At 44.8% G+C, this 20,143-nt stretch overlaps 1 protein-coding gene across 8 annotated transcripts in view; it reads left to right on the forward strand.

The window, feature by feature from the left end:
• Positions 1–20,143, forward strand: part of TMEM131L (transmembrane 131 like) — a 160,360-nt gene that overhangs the window by 76,299 nt on the left and 63,918 nt on the right. For all 8 annotated transcript variants that reach the window (XM_059066667.2, XM_067035703.1, XM_059066668.2 and 5 more), the window contains one exon: positions 532–642. In XM_059066667.2, the coding sequence (XP_058922650.1) occupies positions 532–642 (111 nt within the window). The remainder of the gene's footprint in view (positions 1–531; positions 643–20,143) is intronic.

Consider the following 20,143-nt stretch of genomic DNA (forward strand, 5'->3'; position numbering starts at 1 on the left):
GCGGGCCTCTCACCGTTGTGGCCTCTCCCGTTGTGGAGCACAGGCTCCGGACGCGCAGGCTCAGCAGCCATGGCTCACGGGCCCAGCCGCTCCGCGGCATGTGGGATCCTCCCGGACCAGGGCACGAAACCGTATCCCCTGCATCGGCAGGCGGACTCTCAACCACTGCGCCACCAGGGAAGCCCAAGAAAGAGTCAGGAATCTCTGTCTTAAGCAGTATCTGACACCTTTCATTTAAGTGACAAGATCTATCACTTTGGTGGCTAATTCTTACAGGATTTCATGTACCTCGTGGTCCCATATCAGAAAAGCTGTCTATTTCTGAAGAGATTTGCTGCATTGAGGAACATTCAGCTTAAGTACAGCAACTTTTGTTTGCATTTTTGTTTTTGGAGGACAAAGATAAATATAATAATTGGATTAATAGTCTTGACGGCCAAGTTGACGAACACAGATTTCCTTTGGAAAGGTATTTCAGCACTATGTCAAATGTGTTTCCAAAGTAATAGATTTTTAAATTTTTTCCTGCAGGTATCTGGCATTGGCACTCGCAGAATCTCCGCAGAAGGGTCTGTGAAACAGCTACCAAATGCTTACTTTCTGCTCCCACAGGTCCAGAGCGTTCAGCTTTCACAAACACAGGTGATTTTAGTAGGACATTTATTCCGAATGCTGATAAATACCAAACTTTGTAGCCTCTACATTTATGTGTCTTACACAGAGCACAGACAGACCTTTTAACCTAGTCAGAAGTGGGATTTTAACATGTTCCGCTTTTGGAAAAAATCCTGGTGCATATGGAAATAACGTATGTATGTAAAGTGTCAGTGGAACCCGTATGCTTCTTTTTAACGGCTGTATAGTCCACGGTGTTGATATTCCATAGTTTACTAGTCCTATTGTTGGTCGTTTGCAGTGTGTCCGGTTTTTCATTATTTTTACCATTAGGCCGTGTATGTATTTTACAGGTTTCTTTATTTCTCTTTTGGACTACCTGTTTCCTTGGGGTGTATTTTGTAAAGAGGATTCTGTAGTTAAAGTCTACGAACCGGTTTATAGGGCTTGTTAATCTTGCCAGGGTGCTTTTCAGGGAGCCAGACCCTCCCTGGTCACTGGTAATGACATTACTGTAAGCGTCTTTCCCTCTCCTGCCCTCCTGCCATGAGTCCTGCCTGGGTGTGGCTCAGGGGAGAGAAATGTTTGCAATGTCTTAGTAGGTATATAATGGAACCTTAAAATTCTTTTCATGCGTATTTCATTAATCGCTTATGGGGTTGGCCGTTTTTTCCCTTCGATTATTTATATTTCCTTGCAACTGCAGATAAGTGTTGAAATTCCAAAAGCACTTGACCCAACATATTATGAAGTGTACCACCTTACCTACCCTTTCTTTCTAATGAATAACTAAAGCCCACTGCTCGAACTTCTTGTAGGTCGTGGTACCAAGGCTTTCCTTCACCACTAGTTTCACTGCGCCTCTGCTCCGGGCCAGACATGAGTCTGGCACCTATGTCTCCATGGAGCTCTCGTTCCAGTGGAGGGAGAAGCAAAATTAATTTACCTGTAATGTAAATGTCTGGGTGCTTTGCCACCCAATAGGTCATTCTTAGGGATTTAACATACTATTTCCTTTTTTTTTATAAAATGGAATAGCCCTTCCTCAGGATTTTAAGGAAGATTTCTTTTTATTTGCAAATTTTGATTTGGTTTAAGTTCTAAAATCAGTGGGACTGTATTGAAAGGTTTTAGGCTGGAGACTGCCGTGATCTGACCTGCATTTTGTAAGGGCTTGGAAGGCCTAGAGAAAGTTTAATTTGCATGTGCTGACAGCGAGGGCTTTTCCTATGAGCACTTTCAGCCTTATCTTGGGGCTGTCCTTCAGCTGGGGGGAGGGAGGGGGCAGCTGAGAATGGCCAGGTTTCTCTGGTGACTGAGAGCTTTGAGTGCCTGGTGCCATGTTAGTGGTGATAAAAGCACTGAAACCGAGGCGGGTGTTCAGATTACCTTAGTTAATGCTGTTAATTTAAGGATACGTGGAATTAAGGGCCTCAGAGGCCTCGGTGTGATGAGAGCGTGCCCTGCCGTCCACTCTGCCTGGTCGATCCCGTCCTTGCCGTGGTGCCCTCTGCCCTGTCCCACATCCAGGCCATCCTCACCTGGGCCACTGTAGCAGCCCCTTAACTGGTCTGCCAGCGTCTGCTCTGGCCCTTTCAAGTCCTCTTCCCCAAAATGCAAGCTGGACCTCATCAGTCACCTGCCTTCCGTGCATTCCCGTAGGATTTAGGACTTAAACAGAACCCCTCGTGTGGCTGGAAGGCCTTGCGTGGTCTGGCGCTGTCCCTCCCCCGCCTCCCTCCCTCTCTGCTAACTCACACTGTCTCTTCCCCTCCTGCCCCTGGACCTCTGTGCATGGCGTTTCCCCGGACGCCCCTCCCCCAGCTTTTCTCACAGTTAACCCTCACTTCATCCTTCCTTTCTCATCTTGACTTCTCCAAGGATCTTGCTGTCTCTCCCGTTCAGTTCCAGACCTCGGCTGGCCCGCAGTACAACTGACTTCCTTCCCCCTTAGGACTCGTATCCGGTGAAATAATCCCACGCCTACATAGTGTGGTTACTTAGCCACTGTCTCTTTCACTCGTGGAATTTAAGCCCCACGAGAGTGGGGGCCACCTGACTTGGCTTTTCCATATCTTCGCGGCCCAGCCCGGGGCCTGCCTTTGCAGGGGCCCATGAACTTGGGCCGAGGGGAGTTTTGGCCAGCTCCCCCTACCACGGCGGTGACTTGGCTTTTCTTGTTTCTGCTTTAGCTGGTACGAAACTCTGTTTTGTTTCTTTTTTTCCTTTTTTGCATTTTTATCTATATTTCACATCTTTATCGAGGTATGATTTGCATACAGCCAAAGTCACCCACTTAAAGTGTACCCCCCCGGTTGTTAGCATACTCACAGAGTTGTGCAGCATTCACCACTCTCTCACCGTCTAATTTTTTTTTTTTTTTTTTTTTTTTTTTTTTTTTTTTTTTGCGGTATGCGGGCCTCTCACTGCTGTGGCCTCTCCCGTTGCGGAGCACAGGCTCCGGACGCACAGGCTCAGCGGCCATGGCTCACGGGCTCAGTTGCTCCGCGGCATGTGCGATCTTCCCGGACCAGGGCACGAACCCGTGTCCCCTGCATCGGCAGGCGGACTCTCAACCACTGCGCCACCAGGGAAGCCCTCACCGTCTAATTTTAGAACATTTTCTTTGCCTTAGTCCCTGGCAACTATTACTCTATTTTCTGTCTCCATAGATTTGTCTGTTTTGGACATTTCATGTAAATGAATTGTGTGCTCTTTTGTGATTGGCTTCTTTCACTTAGCGTAGTGTTTTCAAGTTCCATCCATGTTACCAGCCTTGCCTGCCTTTTTATTGACAAATGATATATTGTATAGGCATATACCACATTTTGTTTAAACATTTATCAGTTGGTTTCATTTTTTTGATTGGTTTTAGTTTTTTTGGCTATTATGAATAATGTCCCTTTGAACATTCATGGACAAGTTTGTGTGGACGTATGTCTTCTGTTCTCTTGGGTGTATATGTAAGGGTGGAATTTTGCTGGGTCATAATGGTGATTGTATGTCTCACATTTTGAGGAATTGTGAAACTGTTTTCTAAAGTGGTTGTATCATTTTACAATCTCACCAGCAATATATGAGGATTCCGGTTCTCTGCAACTTTGCCGAAGCTTGTTATTTTCTGGCTTTTTTGTTGTTGTTTTGTTTTTTATAGCCATCCTAGTGGGTGTGAAGTGATACCTCATGTGGTTTTTATTTGCGTTTCCTTAATCACTAATGATGTTGAGCGTCTTTTCATGTGCTTTTTGATAATTTTTATATCTTCTTTGGAGAAATGTCTATTCAGATCCTTTGCCCATTTTTTAATTGGGTTATTTGTCTTTTTATTGTTGAGATGTAAGTGTTCTTTATATATTCTAGATAGTAGACTTTCATCAGGTACATGATTTGTATGTATTTTTCTCCCATTTTTTAGGTTGTCTTTTTATTTTTAATTTATTTTTAATTAATTAATTAATTAATTTTTTTGTGGTACGCAGACCTCTCACTGTTGTGGCCCCTCCCATTGCAGAGCACAGGCTCCGGACGCACAGGCTCAGCGGGCATGGCTCACGGGCCCAGCTGCTCCGCGGCATGTGGGATCCTCCCAGACCGGGGCACGAACCCGCGTCCCCTGCATTGGCAGGCGGATTCTCAACCACTGCGCCACCAGGGAAGGCCCCTATTTTTAATTTTGATGAAGTCCAGTTCACGTATTTTTTATTTGGTCACTTATGCTTTTAGTGTCAAATCTAACAAGGTCCAAGGTTGTAAAGATTTACTCCTGTGTTTTCTTCTGAGTTTTATAGTTCATCTCTTGTAGCGAGGTCTGTGACCCATTTTTACTTCATTTTAGTGTATAGTGTGAGCTCGGGATCCAAGTTCATTCTTTTCGTATGCATTTCCAGTAATCCCAGTACCATTTGTTGAAAAGACAAAAAGACACTTCCCCCATTGGAGTGTCTCGGCATTCTTGACTGTCTCAGCTTCAGCTCTGTTCCCAATGGTAGATTCTCTCCATTTTCATTTATACTGGGATCTATGAGTTTAGTCAAGTCACTGTCTAAGGCTGCCCCTGTTGAGCATAGCTCCCCCTATCAGTCAGTCAACAGTTAGTTATTAGATATCATTTCTTGAATGTTCCAGGAAGTGATAGGGCAGTGAACACAGCACAGTGTCCCTACTCTTATGACGTGACAGTGTAGGATATATTTCAGAGTTTGAAGGTAAAACTCAATTTTTTTGACTGATCTTTTGTTGGAACCCAGTATTGAGAGGTCTAAATATCAAAAAATATTTCTTAAAAGGCAATTATTTAAATTTCTTTCATTTTTACAGTGATTCAGAAAAAGAAACTTTAAAGTCTTTTTTTCAAGGCTTACTACACCTAGAAACAAAAACAAAAACCTACAAAATTTAGACTTAAGAAATAATTATGGCATTCCTCAGAAAAAATCCTGACTATAATATTTTTGCATTTAAACTGCACACATAAAATGCGTTCAAGTTGTGTTTTAAGTGGCTGTAAGGTTGCCGGCTGTCCTTTTCCAGAAAGGAGTATCTTTATTTTGATATTCTTTCTGTCCCGTGTTTTTGTCTACCTTTTGCCTGTGGTCCAGAACCCATAATCTGGGGTGGCTGCTGAGTTTAAGAGGTCTCTTCTCTCAACGGGGAAGGAGGGTGGGAGAAGGAGTGCTCATGGCTGAATCTTCTCCAGGACAGAGCTGGAACGTGCATCTGGTAGAAAGCTAAAGAACGAGAAGGTTTAGGCAGAAATGAATATGTCCTGAGTCTTTCAGATACAGGGATTGTCACTGGCCTTTGCTCACACATACTTAAAACTGCTTCCTAAGGTAGCAACTAGAAATTTATGTAATCAGAACACTTTGGCTCACTTTCCCTTGCAGCTTACCACATGATACCTCACACAGAGGGACTGTGGCAGCACTTGGTCTTGTCTCCTGAGCTGCTAAAAGATTCAGTTAGCTATGACAAAATCAACTTTTTTTTTTTTTTTTTTTTTTGCGGTACGCGGGCCTCTCACTGTTGTGGCCTCTCCCGTTGCGGAGCACAGGCTCCGGACGCACAGGCTCAGCGGCCATGGCTCACGGACCCAGCCGCTCTGCGGCATGTGAGATCCTCCCGGACCGGGGCACGAACCCACGTCCCCTGCGTCGGCAGGCGGACTCTCAACCACTGTGCCACCAGGGAAGCTCCCAAATCAAATTTAAATAATGCTAGGAAAAAAAACCGTGGATTTATTTTAGGGATACAAACTGGAGGAAAAATTAAGTACTTCCATGAGGGTCAAAAGCCAATTTCCTCTCTCTGTCTGTCTTTTTCCAAGCCTGTGCTCCTTCCACTGAGCTCACTGTCTCTCGTTGGATCGTTAAATGAACACCTGTAAAGCCCCAGGACAGAGCCCGACCCCAGGTCACAGAGTATAACTTTACTAAAGCACCCTGAAAAGGGCATTGTTTGATATTTCATCCTCCTTTTCTGAAAGAGCATACATTTAGGGAAAATGGTCAGATGAAATATGTCCATTTTATTTGATCTTATTTCTATGAATAGGGGGGAAACCAGTGTGAATATTCATAAAGTCATATAGATTGTAATTGGTTCAAGATCTCAGTTTTTTTTTTTTTTATTTTTTTTTTTGCCGTATGCGGGCCTCTCACTGTTGTGGCCTCTCCCGTTGCGGAGCACAGGCTCCGGACGCGCAGGCCCAGCGGCCATGGCTCACGGGCTTAGTTGCTCCGCGGCATGTGGGATCTTCCCGGACCAGGGCACGAACCCGTGTCTCCTGCGTCGGCAGGCGGACTCCCAACCACTGCGCCACCAGGGAAGCCCCAGTTTGTTTTTTGGAATAACAACAAAAAATAATGTGTCCCTCTTGTGAAATAAACTAGGGTGCCCGTGAAAAAATTGTTAGGTTATCTCTGTTTTTTTGTAGTATGAGCTCTCCAGTCCTTTTTGTGTGTGTCCATTCATATCTTACTTTTGCATTTTTCCTGCTCAGTCGAACTGGATTAAATGGCTCCGTTTCTTCTGCTGAAGCCAGGAGTGTCTGAGTGATTCGTCTTCTGTCTGAATTTGTGCCGGCCAGGGGTTCTCTAGCCGGGGCTGAGCTCAGTGAGAGGAGGGGGGGGTGCATTGCAGCCTCTCGCTGCCCATGTGTGTCTGCTCTGGGGAAGAAGGGGGCAAACACGAGGAATTAATTTGCCTTTTCATTTAGTCCTTCTTTTTCATTTGTTTTGACGTTTATGGAGGGAGCGTTCCCTGCAGACAAGACGTCACTATGACAGTGGGTTTAAGTGAGAATCTGAGGTACCTCTGCTTTAGTTGCAGTCCTGTCATCATTTGGCACCTGGATTATCCCCCCAGTCAGGCTTTCTCCCCTCCGGTGCACCTGCTGCACATGCTGGTGATGTCTTCTTAAACAAAGCTATTCGTTATTTCCCTGGTCACTACACTGCTGGGTCCCTGTTGTTTGCAGGATCCAGCCCAAGCACCCTAGCTTGGCCTACAAGGTCCTTCGTCACCTGGGTCCAGCTTCTTCTCCAGCCTCGGGGGTACCACCCTGCTCTTCTCATCTCTGGCCTCACAAACCTCCCATCGCTGCCAGACCATGCCATCCTTTTGTACAGACTGTCTCCCCTTCATAAGCTTGTCCCCCGTTGTAACTCCAATTTTACTTCTAATTCTGTCCCTTGAGACCCAGTTCAGGTATCACCTCCTCTCCAGGTTCCCAGGCCAGTCTCTGCTCTGGTCCCACGACGCTCGGTTCAAAGCTGCTTTAACATTTAGTGTCCCGGGCTGTCTCCCTACCCTGCTCTTCCATGAGGCTCTCTAGGCCCGGGCCTGTTTCTTTTTCATTTTCATAATCTCAGCATCACCTCAGTGTTTGGTACTTTGAGGGCGGCCCCCAGAGTTTTTCATAGGTAGATGAGTCAGTGGGCATCCAAGTTAAGAGCCCCAAGTAGTGTATCTCCAGTCGTAATATCTAAGATTTGTCTAACTTCACCTTTTCACCACATCAAGCAGATGACCTTCAACAGATTTACTACCAGGGCAGGTGGTAATTATTCTTATTTTAGAAATTGTAGAATGGTCTTAGAGTTTAGGTTACTTGGTGGAGATTGAGGATGAGCTGGGATTGGCAGTCCCCGCTCAGTATGCTTTAATTTTTTTCCCCAGGTAATGATTTGTATATTGTTGACTTTGTAATTCATGTTACAGGAAAGGTATACGCAAAAAAAAAATTTTTGGCAGCATTTTTATAACGGCAAGAACAGTAGAAACAGCCTAAAGGCTCAACAGTGGAAAAAGGATTTGATAAATTTAAGTATATCAACATAGTAGAATATTAAATAGTTCTTCCAAGTTACAGCTATGATGCTTATGTAGAAATGTCTGACAAGCAAATAGTAGAATATAAGCTAGACTGTACTCTATGATTGTAACTGTAAAGTATATGGTGGGATGTAATATGTAAATAGAGTTGTGTTAGGCTCATGAAAAAGTGAGAATTTTTATTTTTTAACGTTTTCTTTAGTGTTGTTTTGAATCCAAGCCATTGAGATTTGAGGAATGTTTCAGTGGTTTATTTGGGCAAAACAGAATATTTGAAATTGTCATTCTTTCAGAATCCGGCATATAGGGTCACTATAGCAATAACCTTGTCTCAGAGAGTTAAAAGAACTTAAATTAATATTATTGGAATCACTGTAAAATAATATTTATTGTTAAAGGTGGAATTATAAGGCAATATGGGAAACACAGAGAGGTTTTCAATTAGAGGAAAGCCGACGACACCCAGTTCCCACGAAGTAACAGTGGATCTGTGTGTCCTAACATAGTATCATAGTATTGAATTCTCTCAAAAGGAGATTGTGACGATAAAAAATTACAGTGTAATTATAAGAAAACACAGGAAACCAGAGAAGTGAAAAATTAGAAATAAGCCCCAAGACCACAGTCACACTCAACATAGGTGACCAGGAGGAATGTTTTGTCGCCTCCTTTCTGAACTTTTCAGAGTGTCTACAGTATCCTGTTACCGGATTGTGTAAAGGAGAGATTATTTCTGGGGGTTGTGTGTGATGTCTGATACACTTCAGACCAGGAGTTGCTACCCTTTTAAGACTGGCACAGCCTGGTTTTGGCGTGCTGCCGTCAGGCCCTGTGCCTGCCTGCCCGCCCGGGACAGGTGTTGGAGAGGCCTGCGGTGCCAGCCTGCGTGGAGCCTGGTGCCGGCCAGGCTCGGGGAGGGTGCCCCACGTTGCCGTCCGGGGACTCGCCTCCTAGGTGTTGATCCCTGTCGAGTAAGTGCAGTGGTCTGGAAGGGAAGCTATAAAGTCAGTGTGGGGAGGAGGACAAGGAACGTTTCCAATCACAGTTCGACAGAGGAGAAATGGAAAGGGGCAGGTTTCTCAGTAACAGATCAGTTGCAGAAGTCGGAACGAGGATCTGGAGATGGAAAATAAAAACGGGGAGAGGTTAAAGGCCACTGTGGCTACCCTGTTTTCCTGTTGTCTTACAGGATAAGTTAAATGAAATACACAGATTTTCTGGGTGTGATAGCTGAGAATTCCTACAAATCTGGGTGGGAACATCACATATTGAATAACATTTATTTGCCTGATAAAAGTTACCTTTTTTAACACAAAAATGTTAGTCTGTCAGACTCTGGAGAGTTATTACTGTATGTTAGGAAACTATACGCCGTTACCTACCTGCCTCTGAATGCAGCTTTTAAAGCAAGGAAATTGCTTAAATTTAAATTTTTTCTGTTTTTCATTGGCCCCTCCAGTGAAAGTGATTCCGTGGAGTGGGAGTTTGGGAAGAGATAGAGGGCTGGTGAATGGGAGACAGGAAGGGAGCTTGGGGAAGCTGCAGGAGATACCCAGCGGTGGGGCTGTTCCCCTTTCCTCGGCTTCCCCCTGCCCCGCCCCCCAGACCCCCCAGCCCACGGAGTCTCCTCCCCCCATCAGCCCCGTTTGCTTCTCTCAAATCTCTGCTCTCTTGGCAGGACAGAACAGTGTTCCAGGAGAGAAGAGTTTCTCGGCCCCTCCTTTAAAAAACAACAACAACAACAACAACAAAAATATATATATATATATTTATTTATTTATTTATTTATTTATTTTTTGGCTGCGTTGGGTCTTCATTGCTGCATGTAGGCTTTCTCTAGTTGCTGCGAGCGGGGGCTACTCTTTGTTGGGGTGCTTGGGATTCTCATCGCTGTGGCTTCTCTTGTTGCGGATCACAGGCTCCGGACACGCAGGCTCTGTAGTTGTGGCTCGTGGGCTTAGTCACTCCGTGGCATGTGGGATCTTCTCGGACCAGGGCTCGAACCTGTTTCCCCTGCATTGGCAGGCGGATTCTTAACCACTGTGCCGTCAGGGAAGCCCTCGGCCCCTCTTTTTAACTCAGCACTTGCTTAGTTCCTTTTTTGCCTCCTGGAGAATTGACTAGTTCCTTACTGAAAGTCCTGAGAGACCCCTGTCTTAGCAAGGATAGTATGCAAAAGCTTTTGTTTCTGTGTATGTGTTTTCCTTTACTAAGATTATAAGCTCCTTAAAGAGCAGGAATCATGTCCTAAGCAGTATTTGTTTTCTTATCACCTAGCACAGAGCCTCGCCACAGAACACATAGTAAATAAATGATTGAGAATTGAATAAATGACCTTAAAAAGCAAGAAATTATAATTCTGCCAACATTCACTATATTAGAATATTCCTGAAACTTTTGTTAGAAGACTTGAAGATGCCCAGTAAATAGATAGCACCTCTCTTCCTTAGGTTCTGAACTGGTGGATATATAAGAATCAGAAGCTAGAAAACTAAATTTATATTACTGATCAGCCACATTCTCCTGTGTCAGCTGACGTAAGAGGGTCAGAGTTGCTAACTCCAAGCCCCCAGGTAGACCGTGGTATGGCCCATTGGAAGGGACTCTTTTTTTAGTTGAAGTATAGTTTATGTACAATATTACATAAGTTACAGGTATACAATATAGTGATTCACAATTTTTTTTTTTTTTTTTTTTTTTTTTTTTGTGTGTGTGTGTGGTACGCGGGCCTCTCACTGTTCTGGGCTCTCCCGTTGCGGAGCACAGGCTTCGGACGCGCAGGCTCAGTGGCCATGGCTCACGGGCCCAGCTGCTCTGCGGCACGTGGGATCTTCCCGGACCGGGGTACGAACCCGTGTCCCCTGCATCGGCAGGTGGGCCCTCAACCACTGCGCCACCAGGGAAGCCCGATTCACAATTTTTAAAGATTATACTCCATTTATACTTACTGTAAAATGTGGGCTATATTCCCTGTGTTGCACAATGTACCCTTGTAGCTTATTTTACACATGATAGTTTATGCCTCTTAATCCCCTACCTCTGTCTTGCCCCTCCCCTCTTTCCTTTCCCCACTGGTAACCACTAGTCTGTTCTCTATATCTGTGAGTCTGCTTCTTTTTTGTTTTATTCACTAGTTTGTTTTGTGTTTCAGAGAAGTGAAATCATACAGTATTTGTCTCTCTCTGTCTGACTTACTTCACTTAGCGTAATACCCCCCAAGTCCACCCATATTGTTGCAAATGGCAAAATTTCATTCTTCTTCATGGCTGAGTAGTATTCCACTGTGTGTGTGTGTGTGTGTGTGTGTGTGTGTGTGTGTGTGTGTGTGTGTGTGTATGTATACACCACATCTTCTTTATCCATATCCATTCATCTGTTGTTGGACAGTTAGGTTGCTTCCATATTTTGACAATTGTAAATAAAACTGCTATGAACATTGGGGTGCATGTATCTTTTCAAATTAGTGTCTCTGTATATTTCGGATATATACCCCGGAGTGGAATTGCTGGGTCATGTGGTAGCTCTATTTTTAGTTTTTTGAGAAACCTCCATACTGTTTTCCACAGTGGCTGCACCAATTTACATTCCCACCACCAGTGTACCAGGTTCCCTTTTCTCCACATGCTCACCAGCGTTTGTTATTTGTGCTCTTTTTGAGGATAACCATTCTGTCAGGTGTGAGGTGATAATCTCATTGTGGTTTTGACTTCCATTTCCCTGATGATTAGCATTCATCTTTTCACGTGCTTGTTGACCATCTGCATTTCCTCTTATGGAAGGGATGTTTGAATCAAGGACAAACACCCGTACCCAGGATGTAGAGAGAAGGAGAAAAGAAACCAACTCCTCCAAGAGCCCCCGCCCTGTCACCCTGCCTGCAGTACAGGGTCATTGTCTGTGGCTCCCTAATAGGCAACTGCCTCTACCTTGAGGGGAGAGGAAGTCTTGGGGCAAAGGAAGAGGAGTATCAGGAGTATTTAGTGTTTACTTTCCTAATACCGCTCCTCAGTTTTAGACTTTTTTTTTTTTTTTTTTTTTTTGTGGTAAGCGGGCCTCTCACTGTTGTGGCCTCTCCCATTGCGGAGCACAGGCTCTGGATGCACAGGCTCAGCGGCCATGGCTCACGGGCGCAGCCGCTCCGCGGCATGTGGGATCCTCCCAGACCGGGGCACGAACCCGTGTCCCCTGCATCGGCAGGCGGACTCTCAACCACTGCGCCACCAGGGAAGCCCTCAGTTTTAGACTTTTGACCCTTTGGGCTTACCCGTTGTTAAGCCCATGGCCCTCCCTCTCCGCACAGAGATGAGCAGACTTCCCGTGGCCGTGCTCCTGCCTTTCTGAGCCTGTTCCTTCTCCCGCTGGTACCAGCCCTGCTTTGTCGATCCTCTGTGGACCGCTGGGTTGCACAGTTGAGTTTTACCCTGGAAAGCTCTGAGATGCATTATAATAATTCATTAATAATCTGCTCCAAAGCCACACTATGCCCCAGGTCTGAAGTTCATATCCTCATCTGTTTCCCATCCCAAATTCTTTTCAAGTATCCAATAAAGCTCACCAGAACTTTGAAAGGGGATCAAATAACAGAATTAAGATATTCCAAAAAAAAAAAAAAAAACCAAACACAAAAAAACCAACCCCAGCCTTATAAGGATGTCCCATCACAGAACTGTATAGTGAAGTGAATAAGAAAGTGAATTCTAAAACCAAGCCACCTGGGTAAAAGTCTTGGTCCTGAGTGGTCTTGGCCAGTTTACTGAACCCTTTTATGTCTCAGTTTATCTATAAAACAGAAAATATCGCTACCTCAGAGGAGTGCTATCGTTATTGAATAAATGAATACATGTAAAAAGCTTAGAACCTAGTATCTGGCACATAGCTAAAATGCATTTATCACTTTAAAAAGTTTTTGTATATAAACCCTCTCCTATTATGAAACTCTCAGGGAGAAATTTAAAATTCAGAGAAGCAATCCTTGGCAAGACATGAAAGTTCAAGGTTCTAGTCCCATATCAAATTATGTTGGCCTGTGAGTTAACATGCAGAGAATTTAAGTCCTCCCTAATTCCTTTTTTTTTTTTTTGGTCTGAGCCAGAGAGCTTCTCCATGCCTGTGTGCAGCTGGGGTAACTCCCCCCGCCCCCCGCCCAGGGCTTCTCAGAAAGCCCCCCGCCAGGGTGTGCGTGGCTTCCCCAGGGCTTCTCAGAAATTACAGTAGTTCAACACTCAGTCTCTCTTGTCTCTGCTTGTTTCAAGTGGAGCTTGAGTCTAGAATCTTTTTTTTTTAAAAAATAAATTTATTTCTTTTATTTTATTTCTGGCTGTGTTGGGTCTTCTTTGCTGCATGCGGGCTTTCTCTAGTCATGGCGAGCGGGGGCTACTCTTTGTGGTGGTGCGCGGGCTTCTCATTGTGGTGGCTTCTCTTGTTGTGAAGCACGGGCTCTAGGCACGCGGGTTTCAGTAGTTGTGGCACGCAGGCTCAGTAGTTGTGGCGCACGGGCTTAGTTGCTCCGCGGCATGTGGGATCTTCCCGGACCAGGGCTCGAACCCATGTCCCCTGCATTGGCGGGCAGATTCTTAACCACTGCGCCACCAGGGAAGCCCGAGTCTAGAATCTTAACAAGACACACAGGAATATTAGATTATCAACCTTACATCCACCAAGTTTGGAAAACATGCCCCCAGCCCTCAAGGCACTAATTTTGAGCAGAATTGTTCACAGTACGTCATCTTTGCCAAAGAGAGGGATGGAGGGCTGAAACCATCACCTTGGTTTCAGCTTCAGCTCATGCCAGTTGTTCTGAGGCCAAGACCTGTGCCCTTAAACTCTATGGGCAGAGGTTGTCTGTCTGGGGGCGAGTTTGGGGAGGAGCCACCTCCTCTCTTCGGAAGTGACACCGAGATGCTCAGATTCTTGGGTCTGTGCTCGGAGTCAGAGCCTTGCAGTGGTGCAGTCCAGTCACCAGGTGTGTCTGTCCTCTCCTTTTTGCGGGGAGCCCTTGTTTCTGGCACTCCTGTGCTGAGTGGTGTCTCCGCTCCGTTAAGGGATGGAGCATCTGTGGGTGGGGACTTTGTGACCTGTTTGTGGTGTGGTTTCCCTTGCCTCTTACCAGGAGCTCACAGAGGCTTCTGGAACCTGCTTCTTTGGGAAGGTTTTCCCCTTTTCATCCTGCTTGTTTCAAGTGGAGCTCGTTTGCAGCAGACTCCTGACGGGGAACTGCTGTTGACACTCGGGGAGCTTGGGGCCCAGTGGGGGTAGCTCCTGGCCCCCGAGCCCCGCGCTGTCTCCCTCAGCTTGTGCGTGTGTCCTTCTTTGTCTCTAGGCTGTGTTCTGCCTGCAGGATGTGCTGGTCTCTTCCTTTCCCCTTTTCCTAACAGGGAGGCTTAGATGAGTTTCTGGCTGTTTAACCAGCTGCTTTTGCTGGTCTCTTTTTTTTCCTAATGCTTCCTATTAGCTTCCCTAATAGCTTACACTACTGCTGTTTGCTGGAATTGCTGCATTCCCGCCCCCCCCCCCCGCTTTTTTTAAACCTTTTTCTTTCCTTTTTGGTCTAAATCTATTTTGTCCTCTAGGTGTTCCTCTAGATATTTTCTTGTGAGTTCTCCCAAAGCAAGAGATACAGTTGCTAAGTTCTGGGTCTGCCGAATCTTCTTCTCTTCCCTGCATTGGGTGCTCTTACATCAGAGACACTCTCCCAATAGACCAGTATCTAATTTAGGGCTGGCATCAGTCTGTCTTGTTCTCCCTGGTTCCCTTTTAGTAGGTTTCCTCGATGCTGTGCCTTCTCTTAGACTGAGTCCTAGTTCCATAAACTTTGCAAGTGTGTTGCCTCAGGGCACAGGCGGTGACAGTCCCTCCACCTGATGTGCTCCGAGCATCTTCTCCGATCTCCTCCGCTACCCCCACCCCTCACACCCTGTCCCGAGTTTGTGTAACCCTTGGTAGAGCTGTGTCAGTCTTTGGAGATGCAGGTAGGTCCTCAGTTGCTCTCACTGTGGGTTTTGTACCTGGCTTTAGAAGTGTGTTTCTCCATAGTTCCTAGAACTGAATCCTGGTTCCTTTAGGAGGAACAATTCCAGTCCTCTGAGATCTTGCTTGTCTTCCTTTATTAGAGGTGGTTTTTTTTTTAAGGCTCAAACAAGCACAGAGATATTGCTCCCTCACTTGAGTTAGACTCCAGGCTGTCCCTGTCTCTGTCTGTTGAACCCGGCCGGTGTCAAGGTCTCCTTTTCTGTTGCAGCTCTGTCCAGTTATTCCCCAAGATGTCAACCTTTTTCCAAAGGGTGGCCCTCTCTCCCTCCTGTTTCATCAACCTGCCTTGCTTTTTTTGTTTTGTTTTGTTTTTGTTCCTCTTGTCCTGATAGGAAGATGAGACAGTGTTTCTCTAAGCTTCTAGCACCTTTCTGATTTCCGGAATGAGCCTAATCGTTCCAAGGACAGCCCTTAGCGGTTGCCTTCTTCGTGCATGCAATAATTTTGTCAAATTGCTTTTCTGACTCAACCCAAGATGACAACATATCTCTTTAATAAGATTATCATTATTGCTTCTTTATTTATAAAATCTGCCCCCATCTATGTATCTTCCACTTTGGATCTTGAAAATCTGAAGCAGCGGTTAGCATTTAGGTGATTGATAGCTGTAGGACCAGGGAGTTGGAGGGAAACTCTTGAGTCTGTGGACCAACCATATGAATTTAAAATCAACCTTCTCAAAGTTCTGACTCGTATCCATAAAGATAAGGCATAAAAAGGAACAGAATTTGGAGCAGCCTGTCTATACTGCCTGCCTGGAGTTGGACCCAACAGAGTTTCTTCAAGATCGGGCCATAGAAGCACCAGATAGTATTCTGGAAGCTCTCTCTATTTTGAGGAGAGCCCTGACTGGGGCACCATTTTGTTTTTGTTTTGTTTTTCCTTCCCCCGCCCTTTCCCTTTTCTTTTCTTGTGGTAAACTATGCATAACAAAGAATTTACCATTTTAACCATTTTAAAGTATTCAGTGGCATTAATTATACTTACAGTGCTATGCAGCCATGACCACTGTCCTCTTCCAGAACTTTTTCATCTGCCCAAACTGAAACTCTGTCCCCCATTAAGCAGTGATTCCTCATTACCCCCTCCTCTCAGCCCCTAATAAACATTATTCTACTTTCTGTCTCTATGAATTTGAATATTCTAGGTCCCCTCGTACATGGACTCATACAGTATTTGTCCTTTCATGACTGACGTATTTCAGTGTCTTCAAGGTTCCTCCATGTTGTAGCAGGTGTCAGAATTCCCTTCCTTTCCCTTTTTAAAAAATAATTAATTAATTTATGTATTTATTTTTGGCTGCATTGGTTTTTCATTGCTGCGCGTGGGCTTTTCTCTAGTTGGAGAGAGTGTGGGCTACTCTTTGTTGCGGTGCGCGGGCTTCTCATTGTGGTGGCTTCTCTTGTTGTGGAGCGCGGGCTCTAGGTGCGCGGGCTTCAGTAGTTGTGGCTCGTGGGCTCAGTAGTTGTGGCTCATGGGCTCTAGAGCGCAGGCTCAGTAGTTGTGGCGCACGGGCTTGGTTGCTCCGCGGCATGTGAAATCTTCCCAGACCAGGGCTCGAACCCCTGTCCCCTGCATTGGCAGGTGGATTCTTAACCACTGCACCACCAGGGAAGTCCTCCCTTCCCTTTTAAGGCTGAATAATATTCCACTGTATATATATATCCCGTGTTTTGTTTATTCATTCATCCATCAGTGGATTTTGGGATGTTTCCATTTGGCTACTGTGTGTAATGCTGCTGTGAATATAGGTGTACAAATACCTGTTCAAGCCCCTCCGGTCACTTTTGGGTGTAAACCCAGAAGCGGAACTGCTGGATATTGTAATGCTGTGTTTAAATTTTTGAGGAACCACTGTACTGTTTTCCACTGCAACATCCTTTCTTTCACAGCCTTCTCTGTGCCATGCTTACTTAGGTCAAAGCCCTGCTGTATTGCTCAAGGGCAAGCCACAGCAGCCTGCATCACAGAGCCTGAACTTGGGCCAAGCGTGGGTCCAAGCTCAAGGGCTGAGCCAGACCTTCAGGGCTCACTTGCCATTTGCTTAAGGCCCAGAGGCAGCCAATTGTGTAAAAATAGCTGCTTGTCTTTGGATCGCACTTCTGTACGCTGCATGACCTACCAAGGTGGAAATCCCACATGGTTGTCCTGGAACTGCCAGCCCAGGTTGTGGTTGTTAAGGGCCAGCTGCCCAAGTGTAAAAGTCCAGGGTATTGCACAACACAGGCCACTGCCACTTGGTCCGATCAAAACAATTAATATTTCACTGTTAACTTGTTCTCCATATTGTGTTTTGTCTTTAATGGTTTTTGGCACATTTCAGGGGGGTGGGAGATGGTGCGTAGTAAACGACCCTTCTCTCTTTTCTTGGGTTTTGAACCATTTATGAAATAAGACAAGAAGAATTTGAAACGTTTAAGACAAAAAAATCCCTTCTCTTGGAAACCAAAGGGTTGGGGAAGAGGAGTTTCCCTTCTAACAACTTTGATGTGGGGAAAATTCTTCCTAGAAGCATTTAAATGATTTGTTGTGGAATTTTACTAAATGAATGCATGAATTGTGAATGAAAAAGCAAATGCTCCCTTTTGAGGGCCTGCTGCGTGCACTGTGATTGGCATATGTATCACGTTTAATGCTGGTAGCATGGCTGTGAGTCCATTAACTGTTTTATTCAAGAGGAAGCTGAGTCTTGGAAAAGGTAGGGCTTATACCCAAGGTTTCATCTTCAGTCCGTGTTGACTGCAAAGCCACTTGGCCACACTGCCTTTTCTAAAAAGATGTGGATAAGGAAAAATGTGATACATGTGCTTTTTTTTAATGATAAAATTGATTTTTATTTATGTCTAATATTAAATTATATATTGGAAAGAAATCTGTTGCTCTGACCAGGTACTATTCACTTTTTTAAAAAATTGGAGTCTAACTGCTTTACAGTGTTGTGTTAGTTTCTGCTGTATAATGAAGTGAATCAGCTTCATTGTACATATATCCCCTCCCTCTTGGGCCTCCCTCCCACCCCCCCCCCACCCCCATTCCACCTATCTAGGTCGTCACAGAGCACTGAGCCGAGCTTCCTGTGCTTTATAGCTTGTTCCCACTAGCTAGCTATTTTATGCATGGTAGTGTATATATGTCTGTCCTAATCTCCCAATTCATTCCACCCTCCTCTTCCCCCACTGTGTCCACGTGTCCGTTCTCTACGTCTACATCTCTATTCCTGTCCTGGAAATAGGTTCACCTGTACCATTTTTCTAGATTCCACATATATGCGTTAATATACGATACTTGTTTTTCTCTTTCTGGCTCACCTCACTCTGTATGACAGACTATATAGGTCCATCCATATGTCTACAAGTGACCCAGTTTCATTCCTTTTCATGGCTCATATTCAACCCTTTTTCCCTTAAAACAAATAAAAACAACTCATTTCAGCCAGTTCTTAGGGTTTTACAAATATTTTCGTGAGTGGGTCTGACAACATAGGTAGATATTGTTTCAGTGGTTACAGATCTGAGAACCAGAAGGTTAGTGGTAGTGGTGAGGGCGGAAACACAACTGATGGTTAATATTAGGGTGAAGGATCCGAACTCAGCTGAGCCTGTCTGTCATGCAGGAGACACTAAATTAGGAGTTCAGTTAAAGAGTGTGAGTGTTGTGGAGAAGGGACCCAGGAAAGCACTCATTTTATACAAAATGATTTGCTATATAGAATGTATTGTACGAAGCACCATATGTGTGGGCCACTGGCTGGAATGGTCACATGGCTTATGTGGGCTCTGTGTTCCTAACTGAGACACACGTGGGTATAAGAGACTTAACCTTTGTAAGCGCCTCTACAATTTAGCATTCAGAATTGTGAAAGGGAAGAAAAATGAGAAGGAGAAATCTCAGGTTGGGATATATCTAAGTAATTTTTTTAATATTTCACACATTATGTTCCTGAAATGAATGGTTTTCCTATATGGTCAATACTGGGAACATCATAATTTCAAATCTGTTGTTCATTCTGTCTGGATTAATGCATTATAGACTCTCATATACTCCTGTCAGGATATGGTTTACTCTTGTTAGTGAAAGTCATCTCAAATGACTTAGAACTTTGTCTATCATTTTCTTTCCTGTTTAATTGCACACAGCCCCCCAGAATCACACTCTGCCCCTGGCCTGGTACACAAAGACCAATTTTTTAGCAAATAGAGGAAGTTGATTTTTTTCCTCTTTCATCCCATTTCCTAAATTCATACTTCTTCTCCACAAAATACATGCCATACAAAAGAAGTCTTAACAGGGCTATTTTCTTGACTGTTACATTATCTCCTGGTATGGTTTTCTTTTTTTTTTTTTTTTTTGGTGTTTTTTTTTTTTTTTTTTTTTTTTTTTTGCGGTACGCGGGCCTCTCACTGCCGTGACCTCTCCCGTTGCGGGGCACAGGCTCCGGACGCGCAGGCTCAGCGGCCATGGCTCACGGGCCCGGCCGCTCCGCGGCACATGGGATCCTCCCGGACTGGGGCACGAACCCGCGTCCCCCGCATCGGCAGGCGGACTCTCAACCACTGCGCCACCAGGGAAGCCCCTGGTATGGTTTTCTAAGACATATTTTCATGTGAAGAATGTTTAGGCTTTTAAGTACCTTGGAGAAATAGACTTGGCCTGTTCAAATTTACTTGGAAAAAATACTGATGACTTATGTTAAAAGACCTGCTGTTTTTTTTTTTTTTTTCTGTTTTTCTACTAACTTACCTTGGGATAGTATCGTACACTTATGTGAAAACTACTTAGGGGACTTCCCTGGCGGTCCAGTGGTTGAAACTTCGCTTCCCAATTTTGGGGGGGGTTACAGGTTCCATCCCTGATCAAGGAGCTGGGATCCCACATGCCTCAGGGAACAGAATCAATATTGTAACAAATTCAGTAAAGACTTTCAAAGTGGTCCACATCAAAACATTTAAAAATCTTGAAAAAAAACTACTAAGGAATTATTATTTCTTTTAGCTGTCAAATTTAGGATCTAATGTATTAAAATAATGTGGGAGGTTTCGAAAGTAGAGAAGTAGGGTTTTGTTTGTTTTTCTTTTATAATCTGCCCAGACACACTTCTGCATAAGGGGTCAAAACAAATGTGAAAACGGCTGGGGTCCTTTCAGAGGTAATTTGTAACCCCAGC

Source organism: Kogia breviceps, chromosome 6 (assembly GCF_026419965.1).
Source record: "Kogia breviceps isolate mKogBre1 chromosome 6, mKogBre1 haplotype 1, whole genome shotgun sequence".
Lineage (NCBI taxonomy): Eukaryota > Metazoa > Chordata > Mammalia > Artiodactyla > Physeteridae > Kogia > Kogia breviceps.